The following is a 14,026-nucleotide window of genomic DNA, read 5'->3' as shown; positions in this document are numbered from 1 at the left end:
TGGGTCAGTGGAGTGATCTGCCTTATTTCAAAGTTGTCACATTTGCCTAAATGACATTCTTTGGAGTGCAAATTTAAACGGTGTTGGAACTGAAACAAAGCGAGTCTCACTCCACTCACTGGCAGGTCTATTTTTTTTCTCTCGGTTGCAAAAAAATGCATCGCAGTATTGGACAAAGGCCCACTTTGACTACAGGATGAAATGACTCATAGAAATTGATTTTCTTTTTTTTTTGCAGTAGTGGATGCAAACTTTCACCCTCCATCTTACTCCTCTCTCTCTCTCTCTCTCTCTCTCTCCCCCCTCTCTTGTTGTGATACTTTGACAAATTCTCTTCCTTCTCTCCTCAGGGTGCACCTGGTAGCAAAGGTCCCCGGGGTGAGAGAGGAGAAACAGGCCCTGCGGTAAGTAACCTCCTCTGTGTGTTTGTGTGTGTCTCTCTCTGCTTCAAAGCCCCTGTAGGTCACCGTTTCATTAAAGCAAAAGAGGTCTCTAGTCATAAAAAAGTAAACAGCCATGATTATGGCACAGCTTATGTAATTTAATGACATCTTTATTGTATTTTTTATCTTTGGGGTGGGGGGGGGGGTATTGGACCATCCCAGGTCAGTGCTATCTGTGCCTTGATGAAAATAAGGGCTTGTTTACAGTGTGAAGGCTTTGAAGAGGAGGTGGAAGCGCATCTGATCCCACTTATCGTCGGAGTGTGTGTTTTTTTTTTTGGGTCCTTTTCCCTCGATTATGGAGGGGAGCTTAGGTTGAGCATTCCATGTCGTCTGTTTGGTGCACACTCGCTTACCTCGGCACATTGCAACAGTAGCGTATTTTCAATGAACTGTCGAAAAACTCACGGAGAGGAGATCTCGGATGATATGAATATTGAATTCCTTCCGTGAATCAATTGATGGCTATCTCTTCATAACTCACTCTCTCTCTCTCTCTGTCTGTCTCTCTCTCTCTCTCTCTCTTAATCCTGCTCACAGGGTCCTATTGGTCCACGTGGAGATAATGGACCGCCAGGGCCTATGGGTCTGCCCGGCCCTCAGGGACCCAGTGGATTATCTATGCCAGGGGAAGCTGTGAGTCCATAGCACACACACACACACACACACACACACACAAAGACAGATAAACACAGACATACGCACGGACACACACACACGGACACGTGCACCCCGACACACACACACACACACACACACATACACACACAAGCATTAATCCTACACTTGAAGCACACACGCCGAGAGGAGAAGATATGGACCCGTTTTTTGGCCGTTGCAGAAATGGGGATGAGATGCAATATTAAATATCGTTGCTGTCGGGCAGAAACCTCTTATCTCCATATTCTAACTTTTGGGGGGGGTTTTTGGTAAATGAACGTCCTACACTACAACGTCACACAAAAGCATCAAAAGTAGCAGATCCACAAGCTTGAAATACGACGCATTTTGAGCTTGTAGATCTGCTACTTTTGCTATTTTTCATTTGAATCCTGAAAAGTAAGAGTTTTGGACATACCGTACGAGGTTTCCACCCGACAGAGACGATATATCTCATGCACTTCTACTTCCTTCTTGGTCAGACATAAGCTTTCAGCAGCTCCATGTTGAATCCCAGAACACCTTTGGGCAATTTATTACACAGGGAACTATTTACAAGATGAAAAGTAATGGTGGCAGAGGCGTGCATTCCTTCATGTCTGCTGTGGAATAGACTCGATATCTTCTCGGTATGTCTCTTAATAAATCAACGGTGGGATTTTCATCTCGGAAAGGTACATCCTAACACAGTAGCAGATATCTCTGTTTGGCAGACTGTGTTTGTGTTGGACTACGCCGCAAAACTAACACATTATAAATACTCGCTTCCATTTCACCTTATTATTTATTCGTTTGAATGTTTTTACATTTTAGGCTTTTAGCTGACGCTCTTGTCAAACCTCGATCAAACCTGTGGCCTGTTGATTACAGGACAGAATACAATATAGTGTGATCTCTCAGGACACAGGGTTGTTGACGGGCCTATCAGCGCTTTTGGCTAAACACTGACTGTGTCACTGACACCGTAGTACGGCGAAAATAGCCGATCTACAAGCCCCACAACGTGTCGCATCGCGGCACGTTGTGAGCTTGTAGATCTGCTATTTTTGCCGCACAACACCAGCGTACGTGTATAAATTAACCATTTAGGCCGAGGCTATTTTTTTAGAATTTTCTCCTATAATGAATGACACGCCCAAAGTAGGGACGTCAGGGTTAATGCGGGTATAACCACAAGGCCATTTTCCCACTGATAATGAATTTGTTTCTCTGTTCCCTACAGGGTCGTCAGGGACTAAAGGGAGATGCTGGCCATTCAGGCCTACCTGGACAGAAAGTAAGTGCTGTTTTGGCGAGAATCCCCGGGCCTGTGTGGGTTTTAGACAGGGAAAATGGGCAGATGATCATTCAACGGTGTGCCGTTAGGCTACTACTCTGGCCTCAGGCAACGTGGTGCTGAGCTACAGACAGTATTTCATATTCGGGGAGGATGATCCATAATGATGTGAGGGAGGGTTAGCGTTCAGAAGGGCGAGCGAGTCTGCGTGTTGTTTTTAAGTTGAATCACTTTCTTGGAAGTCTTGACGTGGGGGGAAAACGGGGCCAGGAACAAATCACCTTGATATACGCAGCCGGATAACAGACCTGCTGCTGCCTTCATGTCTTCTTCCTTCAGTTTTGGATCTGCAATGATGAAGTTTTAAGTCTTTTTAGATTAAAAGCCTTTTAATTGCCACCCATATATTATCTTTTTTACAACACAGAGGGGATTTTAACAGGTTTCAATGACGCAATTCCTACAACAATACAGTAAATGACCTTGTGTGTTGCATGTGTATTGACCTCAAAGGAACGTAAATATAGGGAAATTCAGCCTTGGGGAAGTTACCTTCACAATATATATATATACATACATACAGAAGCAGAAAGCTTGCCTGGCGTTGCTGGGGTTATTGTGCTGACACAATGCCTCACAAAGCAACACTATCAAGTGTTCAGGTTTTGGTACCCAGCATTGGTTGAGTTATTGCTTGGGTGAGCCATACAGTACCTCTCTCTCTCCCTCCCTCTCCCCTTCCCTTCCTCCCTCCTTCTCTCCCTCTCCCCCTCTACCTCCCCCCTCTCTATAGCCACCCCTCCCCTACTCAGTCCCTCCCTACCCCTTTCTCTCTCTCTCTCTCTCTCGCTGATCGAGCTCTGGACTGCCATCACACACACACAACAGAAACCCATGCCGGTGCTGTGACATCAGGCATGACAATATTTGTGAATAATCTGTCGGTGCTGTGACCTCAGACATGTACGGTACATATTTGGCATTTGGGCATAATCCGGCCAGCCGCCGGCCACAGACACTCAACTTGAACATTTTATAGTAGATAATGTATTACTCATTGAAAGTAGTGCACTGCACTTACATTACATTATTACTTTCTCTTCATAGTAAAATTACTCAATATTTACTTTAACCCATTGAGACCTGAAGCCGATTCTACATGTCTCCTAAATCTCAACAGTTTTCTGAAAAACGTATGTTTCTATATCAGTGGTGCTCAATCTTTTTCATGTCAAGGATCCCCAAAATTATATGTATTTGGCCACGGACCCCCATCAAAATATTTTGTTCCAGGGACCCCCAGAAGCAAAGATTTGAGTTAAAAATGTTCGCTTTAAAAATATATTATGTTCAAAGATTTGCACACATTTTCATGATTTTTTAAAAATAGCAGATCTACAAGCTCGTAGCGCGGCACTCGGTGCCGCGCTATGAGCTTGTATATCTGCTATTTTTGAATAGCCTAAAGTGTAAAATAATGCTTTTTAGCTCAAATCTAAAAATGACACAGTTCCAGGTATTAATGGGTTAATATTACTCTCACTGATAGCAAGTTTTGACTATGCTGATGAATCTAACTAGTGGTAGGACAGTGAAAACGGATACAGACTAAATCTATCCTTTACATTTACAGTCAGTATTTGGGTTGTCTGATGCCTACTTGATTACAGTGGAAGCTCTGAGATCATAACATCTTGTTAGTCAGGGGCAAACCGTTTGCCCCACACACAGCTGGAAATGATATAGCACGGCCGAAAATAGTTTTTGTTTTAAATTCACATAATTGGGCTAACCGTGACCGCTAACGTATGTTACTTAGAACAGTAACTGTAATTATATTATTCAATTTCAAACAGTAGCTCAATTTTCCCTTACGCAGATAAGTAATGATAACATTACTTCAGTCCTATGTAACTCGTTACCCCCAACACTGGTGAAATTGTAGTCTCATGTTTCTGTTTTTTTCTGTTCATGCCATTTATATGTTCTACTTGACAGATTGTTGTATAGTGAAGCCAAAGCATTATTAGCATTTAACAATGAACTCCAAAGCTCCACAGCCTAGCAATTTATTAAATAGGTCAAAAATAATAATAGGCTACTAACAGTAAATTGTGATTTAAGAAGTGATTTAGAAGATTGTTTTGCCAGCCTAAGCTCCATACAGTAAAGGGCTTTCCAAAGTTTCAGTCTTTACAAACATCAGTAACTCACAAGTCACAATGACCAAATTAAAATGTATCTCCTGTCATCAGGATTATTGTTGACACAAAAGTTGATATTATATAATTTAACAACTATCAAAGATATATTCGCTAACCATGACCTTTGACTATTTATAAACATTAACAGAGTTTGTCAGGCAGCGTAACGGGCAACAAACTCATACTGCAGCCAATTCTACATCAATGAACGCAAATAAGGGAACAATGAAATATTCTCCATCTCACACACGCGGTTGACAGATCGAACGAAGCTGCCACCAGGGTGTCTCATGAATATTGACGAACTCGCTGCACTCTTGAACGGCTTCCAGGCTCCAGCCCTTTGCTGTTACTTAGAGCACAACAAACGGTGCTCTTTCACATGTCCCTAATCAGAGACTCCCAGTCTGTGGAGATCATTGAAGATGGTATCTATTAAAGCTGTTTATAACCAAGGCCTCTAGGATATACAAAGACCCCTGCCTCCCCCTCCTGATCTTTAGTGGGGGGTGCCTGTTTAGTTCACTGACTTTTGTAGAAAACAGTCTCTGGGATGAGAGAAAGGAACACCACAAAGAATCCTCTGCTAACAGTAAGGTTTCAGTTAAGTGTCCTACCCCCCAAGGAGATGTGTGGTTCTTCTGTTTGGGAACACTTTTCAATGGCTGCCTTCCAGTGTTATTAGCTCCAATCAGCCTCATATTTATTGCGCACACTGACAGCAGGCCAAGGACCTCAATTCTCGAATAATTTTCACATCAGCAAACGACAACTATGTCATTTCCTGTTATTACAACCGCAGCTAAATTGTCCCTCCAGGCTATGGGATCAGCGTCCCGCTACCAACAAGCCAATTACAACACTCCTGTTCTGTTCCTCTGCCTCACAGTGTAGTGGAACTAGCCAATTGCAGACATGGAAGTTCACCAGTGCGTCACCAACATTTATAAATGTGACAACTTACCCCAAAACCCCCCAATTACACACACAGTCAACTCAGTTCGAGCTGTCTTAAATCAGAGAGAGCGATGGAGAGAGGTATTAGGGCATGCCTCCTGGTGGAGATTTGCGCTCTATTGAGCGCGCCTTTCTAGTTAACCGCTGCAATAGGCCATGGAAATTGCATAGTAGGACTGTACCCATGCTTGATGAAAATCCTACAATCCTTAATTTTTACATACAATAACGATTACCGAACTACATTAAAGATGGTGGCGCGTCTAGTGTCCAATCTGCTTCAAATAACTTAATTGACATTGTCAATCAATACAGTAGGGTGTCCCACCTGATACCAGGGACCAAGGTTCTCAATAAAGTGTAGGGAAACCATCTCTGTATGTGAACAACAGCCATCAAGTCAAAACCCTTGTTACATGCAAAGTGATTGCGATTCAAAATGGACATTCATGGACTGGCTCACAGGTGACCACGCTGGAGCAGATGCTATAGCAACATGCATTTAATGACTTGCAGGCTACGTGGGCCCCGGTTTATAATGGGCCAATAAAAGGGTTCTGGAATATATTATGTTCCCTGTAAATCTTATGCCAAGGCATCAAAGGCGAGAGAGGATTGACAATAAAAAATAGTGAGCAGGGTTTCCGAGCAAATGAGAGCTAGAAAGGAGATTTACTGTTTTGACACGCAGCGAGACACACTGGTGTGAGTGGGTCGGTCAAAGGTACACTGACCTCTGCTAATGTGAGTTGTGCGGCAAAGAGAAACTGCAGCTTGACTTTGAGTCGGTCCTGTCTTTGTCTTCCCTCAGGGTTCACCTGGACCCGCTGGTGCCAGTGGACCAATCGGGCCAGCTGGAGTGAGGGTGAGTACCAGAAATGTGGCTTTTTATGACCATTGCACATTTTATCCTGTTCATGTACAAGTTTATGTACCAGTTCTTGGGTGCAGCAAAGAAGACGCAAAATAAATCGCAACAGACACTCACAACAGACAGAATGCACAGAGAATTTATAAGATACAGTACATTAGATGTACAGTGCAGTATGAACCATACTTGGCGTGACACGTTGTTCTATCCTGCTCTTCTATCCTACAGGGACCCTCCGGAAAGGAGGGAGTGTCTGGACCGAGGGGCCCGCCAGGTACCATGGTATGTTATGTTTTCTGCCTAATCGGTACTGTACATATCTGTATCGGCGGCTGAGAACGTGGTTATAACAAGAAAAAAAATCACCCTTACTACTAGTCAGTAAGAGTGCTTAGACTGCTTGAAATGTGAAATAGGAAAAAATTCACTCTGTCCAGAATGAAAGACAATGTGCAAAGACTACTTTTAGGGTACAGAGTTCACTACGTTAGTTATGGAAATCGGAACCTTTGATGGATATCTGTTGGTATCGGCCTATCAGTCTTCCTGTTCTCCAAAATATCGTAATCAGTATTGAAAAATCCATATCGGACAACCTCTAATTCATACAGCCGCACAAATTCAGACATGGGAGTTTCGCAGTGCAACTAGACTTCTGCCCTTGGCTACGACGCGGCTCCAAGCTAGGCTAGCTCCAAGCACCTTGCTCAAGTGAACCCCAACAGTAGGTGTTAATGGAGGGGAGAGCATTACTCATTGATTTTTACCCACTAATGTTTTGAGAGCCAATGACCTTCTGGTCCGGAGCCCACTTCTCCAAACTTTGGCTTGTACACTGTGCTGCTTGGCGATGCACTTTGCTGATTTAGACTGGACACTGTCCACCAGGCTGTAGAAGTTTATTTTTGTTGTGCAATTCAAAATTCTTCAGAGTAAATACATGTTATAACTACAGATGAATATCGTTGCTGTCAGGCACATCTCCATATTTTAACATATTTTCGTAAATTAACGCCCTACGTGATCATACTACAGCGTCACACAAAAGTATCGAAATTAGCATATCCACAAGCGACGCGTTTCCAACTTTTGATACTTTTTCATTTGAATCCTGAAAAGTAACAGTTTTGACATAATGAGGTTGCTACCCGACAGAGACGATTATGTTTTATGAAAATGTTTATTTCCATCCACTTGCCTCTGGTTAGCATGGATGGAAGCATAGCATTACAACACTGACGCTAACGCTGAGATGTCATTGTTCACTATTTCTTTCTCTCCCAGGGACAACCTGGAAATCCAGGAATACCTGGGGCTTCAGGAAAACCTGGCAAATCGGGTGACAATGGACACAATGTGAGTATAAAAATAGTAAACTTTATTTATATTTATTTACACATTTATATAGTATCCCTGTTCCCTGTATCACTTGTCTAACTCATCAGTTGATGAGTAAAGCGCTAAAACTCAATGGCCTCTGATCAATGCTTAGATGTATATTTTGAAAGCAATCTGTCATATTGAGTGTGGTGATGTTGTTAGCATCTCTACTATCACTACCGATAATGTAACTTGTACGTGATGATCATTTAGATTGCTCTGCAAAGGCAGAAACTGGTGGAAAGGGGAGGTTTATTTTAAAGGTCCCTGAACCTACTTAATGCTGATACACGTTTTTATTTTTTCCCCCCATTATTTTATATATGAATACTAATTTGCTATTTTTATCATCCCACAAGTCAACATGCTCAATGTAAACCCTACTATTAATACTTCATACTTACACAATTTGGGTTATAAATAGTTATGTGCTTTTTAATGAATCTCCTTGGTGCCTCGAGATCAATTCCATCTTGTCAAGAAAAAACATAACGCTTGCCAAAAATTACAAATATAAAACTCAAACAACTGACATTCCACTCTTGCATAAATCTGGTTATAAATAGGTGGTATATATTTTTATTGAATGTCCTTAACTGGTACGTACTGTAGGTTTAGATCTCCCAGGCCTAAGTATTGTAGATACCTTGCCAAAAAAAGGCTGCCCACCCCCTGTTGATGGCATTTCACCACCATCAATAAGTGTGTCTGGAACTCGAGTGTGCAGCGATGTTGAAAGCCGTCTTTACCTCTGTTTTCTAGGGAGCTGGCGGTCCAAAGGGAGACAAGGGAGAGAGAGTGAGTAAACATTAATTTCTGAGAAGCATTTACTGTATGAGAGTTGCTTAACTTACACTATTTAACGTCACTTAATTATTTAAATACCGGAAGCCTTTAATTTAAAAACAGACTCTGGATTGAATATTAATGAAGTTATTAGCTTGCTTTTTACAGGATACAACCATCTGTATGTTTAACTCATTCTATCCGAGAACGCATCTCTGTCATTTTAGATGTCTTTGGTTATTCAAAAATAGCAGATCTACAAGCTCATAGCGTGGCACCGAGTGCCGCACTATGAGCTTGTAGATCTGCTATTTTTTTTAAATCTTGATTTTTTTTTGTGCAAATCTTTGAATATATAGTTTTAAAGCGAACATTTGTAACTCAAATCTTTGCTCCTGGGGGGTCCCTGGAACAAAACTATTTTTAGATAGGGGGTCCGCTGCCAAATACATATCATTTTCTGTGGTCCTTGACATGAGTACGTTTGAGCACCACTGATATAGCAACATACGTTTTTCAGAAAACTGTTAGGATTTAGAGGACATTTGTAGATGCGTTCCCGAATTGAAAGGGGTTAAGTATTGAGCAATGGATATGAAGTGAACAGTTTTTCTTTTGTCGTTCTAAATGGTTATGTAACATGCCGAAATGTAACTACATTCTCATTGTGAATGCCATTCCTTCCATATCTAGGGGGACTTTGCACCTCAGAACATGATGCGTTCCATTGCCAGACAAGTCTGTGAGCAGCTAGTAAATGGTGGGTGCACCCGTCTCTTTTCTCCTACTCAGAGACATTTGGAAACGGTTCTGGCTTCATTAGGGGCAGCAAGACGCCACAAACAGACTCTCGTCTTTAGAGAGAGAGAGAGAAGTCTGCACGTTTTTGTTGTTGTTGCTGTTGTTTTTAATGTTCCTTTTTGCATGCTTTTCCTCCTCCCCCAAACCACCTTCTGGGTTCTGCAGCACAAATGAGTCGTGTCAACAGTATGATCAACCAGATCCCCAACAGCAATTACCGCAGCAGCAACCCAGGTCCCAGCGGACCCCCCGGACCTCCCGGAAACTCGGGTCCCCGCGGAGAACCGGGACAGTCGGGAAGGAACGGATTCCCAGGAAGTCCTGGCTTACCTGGGCGGCAGGGAGAGTTAGGTACGCATCTGACGGGTCTTCTTTGTTTTTTTAGATGTATAAATACTGTAGATGGATGGATGACATTTTGTCATGTGTAATTTGGACACATCCATAAAACGGCAGGTAAGTGCCGGATTCTGACAGCAGAGGTAAAAGCTATTCTGTGGCAGATCCCACGCAGGGTTGCCAGACCTGCTTATTATAATTTGCTTGTAGATCTGCTATTTTCAAATAGCCGATGTATATGTTAAAGTGCTCGTGTGGCCCATAGTCGCTTCTTTTGGGCTGGTTTTCCTAGACCTGGTTGCTTGTTTCTCTCACAGAATCTGGCAACACTGATCCCCACGGCGTTGTCATCTTTGAACACTTGTGTTTGTGTCTCTGTGTCCGTTTCTTTCAGGCGCTGCAGGAGAGAAGGGAGACAGAGGTCCGGCAGGTAACGGACAAAGAGGACAGAGAGGACCACCTGGTATGTCACAACACAATCTATCCATCCTCTCTATCTCCTCTTCAAAGTCACAGTGCAATGCAGAATCCTGAGTGTCATTTTAGATTTTAGCTATAACCATTATTTTATACTTTTGGCTATTCAAAAATAGCAGATATACAAGCTCATAGCGTGGCACCGAGTGCCGTGCTACGAGCTTGTAGATCTGCTATTTTTGAAAAATCGTGAAAATGTGTGAAAATCTTTGATTTATAATATATATTTTTTCAAAGCGAACATTTGTAAAATATTTTTGACTTCCAAGGATCTCCAGAAGCAAAGACTTAAGTCACAAATGTTCGCTTAAAAAAAAACCCAATTCAAATATTTGCACAAATGTTGACGATTTTTCAAAAATTGCAGATCTACAAGCTCGGCGCTATGAGCTTGTATATCTGCTATTTTTGAATAGCCAAAGAAATCTAAAATGACTCGTTTTCGGTCTAATGGGTTAAGAGAGTGTACAAAATGTATCCTCTCTGAGTTACAAATTGCACTCTGAAAATAGCTGATCTACAAGCTCACAACGTGTCACGCTGCGACGCTTTGTGAGCTTGTAGATCGGCTATTTTCAACATGCAACTAAGTGTAAAATCAGCCATTACGACGCCATCAAGGCCCGCCCAAAAAATATTTTTGTCGACAAAATCAACTGGAAGGTTGACCATGGTTTGCTTACTCCTTTGCCTTTCTTTTGGAGTGGTGTGAACGCGCATTGGAATTCTGGTGCGGTTCAAACAAGCGGACTAAGGTCTGCATGAAAAGTCTGAACTCGGTCCGGTTCGTTACGGGTGTGAATGCAATCAGACTTTATAGAGGAACAAATATAGACATTTAACCAAAATACAGTGCATTCTGCATGCTGTGTTCATTGAAGAACAATATATCAATAATTAATATAGTATTAACACATCCACCGCCAGAGGTTAATCTCATAATGTACTCACCAGTGCCAAGGTGTTTTTGTTGTTTTTTTGTTTTTTTCATGTCGCCATAGATCTTGTTAAAATCCTTAAGATTGAGCCGTGAACGGTCTGTTTACATCCGCGAGATCTCCCTGTATCTCCCAGTGAAAACCACGTGTCAAACGGGGCATCCATGTTTGAGTTAGAGCGGATTACGTTAAACAGTGAAATGCGAGGAGAAAAAACTACAGGAAGAGAATTGAGTTTCAGTTTCGTCTGTAGAATGGGAGCGGGCGTGATCGTCGAAACCGGATCCCAAATAATTCTATTTCCTGTCATCAAACCGGAAACGGAAGTGGATCAAAAAAATTCCGAAAGTGCACCCGGACCGCGCATGCGCGAAAAGACCGCAGCCCGTAGGACTACGGGCTCGGCGCTTAACCGTTGGATTTAACGGCCCGTAGAACTACGGGCCCGGCGGTAAAGGTGTTAAGGGAAGGGAATATTATTATTATACAAAGAAATCAAAAATGACACAGATGCTTTCCCGGATTGATTGGGTTAAGTCGAAACGTTAATAATAAAGCTTTGACTGGGAGCCCTTTACTCCAGTGTGCAGACTTTTGTCCTTTTGCCTCATGACTGGAAACATTTGGTTCCCAAGGCATGAAACAAGGTTTCATGTAGTGTAGTGGCAAGGTCTGACAGAATGTAGGGCATGAAGGGCAAAGTCATTTTTCAGGGTTTTGTCACCAGATTATGAAAGTGCATATCGTCATACAGTTAGAGGTCTTCAACAGGGGGTCCGCGACCCCTAGGGGGTCCGTGGAGGTACTGCAGGGGGTCCGCAAAATTGTTGTTTGATTAAACAATATTTTTGTTTTTAAAAACTTCATATTTTTTCCCCAAAAAATGTCAAATTATCTTTAAACATAACATGAATCCACCATATTTTAGCAAACAATGCACAATAACATGGTATGTTTATACATATTTTGTAGAGAAAGGTCCTTTTTGCACAACTACTGGGACAGGTGCGTTGGAGCAGGCAACCATTTTTTCATGTTTAGACATATAAAACACAATTTTATACATAAGTATACAATATATATGGTAGCCACCCCTACGAGGTAGGGGGTCCCTGCTCCATCTCCCCAACAGTTTGGGGGTCCCTGGCCTGAAAAGGTTGAAGACCCCTGCATTAAACGATGGAATACCATTTTGAATGTTGCTTAACCTTTTAACAACCTATTTCCTTGATTTGCACAATTTCCTGTTTGCCTACTTGTGGCCCATTCATCATCATCATTCATCAGACCCTGTCACAATACTCAACACTTGGGCTTGAGCTAAGTGCCTTGCTCAATGGCATCTCAACACTCATTCTCCATGGGAAGGGAGAGTCCATTTTTCCCACAGCCCAGAGTTTCTGAATCTGGCCACCTTCTGGGTCACATCAGCCTCAAAGATCTCCCGTCTTGAGACATATCCAGTTACACTTACTTAACACATGGGGGGATGTCTGTCCTGTCCTCAGCCTCAGTCAGTCAGTCAGTTGGGCGTTGAGACCACTGGTGTGACTTGGGGTGGGGAGTGCCTGGCTTAATCCATTAAAACCGGCAACGCATCTGTGTCATTTTAGATTTCTTTGGGCTATTAAAAAATAGCAGATCTACAAGCTCGTAGCGAGTGCCGCGCTACGAGCTTGTAGATCTGCTATTTTTAAAAAATCGTGAAAAATAATCGTGAAAATCTTTAAATATATATATATTTTCAAGCAAACATTTTTAACTCTTTGCTTCTGGAGGTCCCTGGAACTAAATATTTTGAGATGGGGGTCAGGGGCCAAATACATATCATTTTGGGTGGTCCTTGACATGAAATAGTTTGAGAACCACTTGATATAGCAACATACGTTTTTTTCAGAAAACTGTCAGGATTTTTTAAGAAATTTTTGTAGAATCGGAACCTCAGGCCTTAATGGATTAAGGGCACCTCAGCGGTCGTGAGGGAAGGGAGAAGAGAGCAGAGAGAGCATTTGCCGTCTCAGAGTTTCCCAGACAGACAGTCTGGGGAATCTACAAAACCTCGAGGCTTCACGTCACTCCAATCATACAGACAGCTGCCCCACAAAAAACTCTCTCGCTTCTAGCAGCCCATACATCCGGCCCAGCTCATGCAACCATATACCATGAGGTCATCCATCCAGCCAGATGCACAACCCCCCCCCACCACCCCCTCACTGTTCCACTCACACTCTAGCACAGTCAACACAATTCATTATGCAGCGGTGGAAAGTAACTATGAGTACATTAAGTATTACTCAAGCACTGTACTCCAGAAAAAAAGTTTGAGTTTAAAATGTATATATATATTCAAGGATTTGCACACGTTTTCAAAAAAAAATATTCTCAAAAATAGCAGATCTAAAAGCTCGTATACCAGCTTGTACAGTATATCAGCTATTTTTGAATAGCCAAATAAATCTAAAGTGACACAGATGCTTTAAGTAACTAAGTACATTTACTCAAGTATTCTTACTTCAGGCATGTCCATTTTTCAATACTTTAACTTTATAATACTTTATACTTCTACGCCATTGCACTTTTTACTCCCACTACAATTATTTGCAAACTTTTGCTACAGCATGCTTCACAAGAAAACTAAATGCTTACAAAATATACAACAATGCACCTTTTCATGCAAACATTTTTAAAATAGACACACATGAAAAGAATCCTCTGACAGCCGCCCTAATCCCCCACCACCCCCACATCTGTATAGTAATAAATACACAGTACTGCTGTTTTACAGCACTGCGGTTTTTATAGCAGATGTAGCGCATAGCCATACAGTGAATACAATGTAACTGTTTGCACTCACACACTGCATGGTAACACATGTTCATGTGTATCTCAGGGAT

The 14,026-nt window shown here is 42.1% G+C and overlaps 1 protein-coding gene across 3 annotated transcripts in view; it reads left to right on the top strand.

Annotated features, from left to right (window-relative positions):
• The window catches only part of col12a1b (collagen, type XII, alpha 1b), a 142,302-nt gene that overhangs the window by 121,374 nt on the left and 6,902 nt on the right, over positions 1–14,026 (top strand). For all 3 annotated transcript variants that reach the window (XM_080453537.1, XM_080453536.1, XM_080453538.1), the window contains 10 exons: positions 351–404; positions 984–1,079; positions 2,326–2,379; positions 6,352–6,405; positions 6,640–6,693; positions 7,696–7,767; positions 8,554–8,589; positions 9,271–9,337; positions 9,544–9,729; positions 10,112–10,180. In XM_080453537.1, coding sequence (XP_080309663.1) covers positions 351–404; positions 984–1,079; positions 2,326–2,379; positions 6,352–6,405; positions 6,640–6,693; positions 7,696–7,767; positions 8,554–8,589; positions 9,271–9,337; positions 9,544–9,729; positions 10,112–10,180 — 742 coding nt within the window. The remainder of the gene's footprint in view (positions 1–350; positions 405–983; positions 1,080–2,325; positions 2,380–6,351; positions 6,406–6,639; positions 6,694–7,695; positions 7,768–8,553; positions 8,590–9,270; positions 9,338–9,543; positions 9,730–10,111; positions 10,181–14,026) is intronic.

The sequence above is a fragment of the Gymnoscopelus braueri genome (assembly GCF_963280865.1).
Source record: "Gymnoscopelus braueri genome assembly, chromosome: 16".
Taxonomy (NCBI): domain Eukaryota; kingdom Metazoa; phylum Chordata; class Actinopteri; order Myctophiformes; family Myctophidae; genus Gymnoscopelus; species Gymnoscopelus braueri.
Note: the sequence above shows the minus strand (reverse complement) of the source record. Positions and strands in the feature narration are given on the sequence as shown.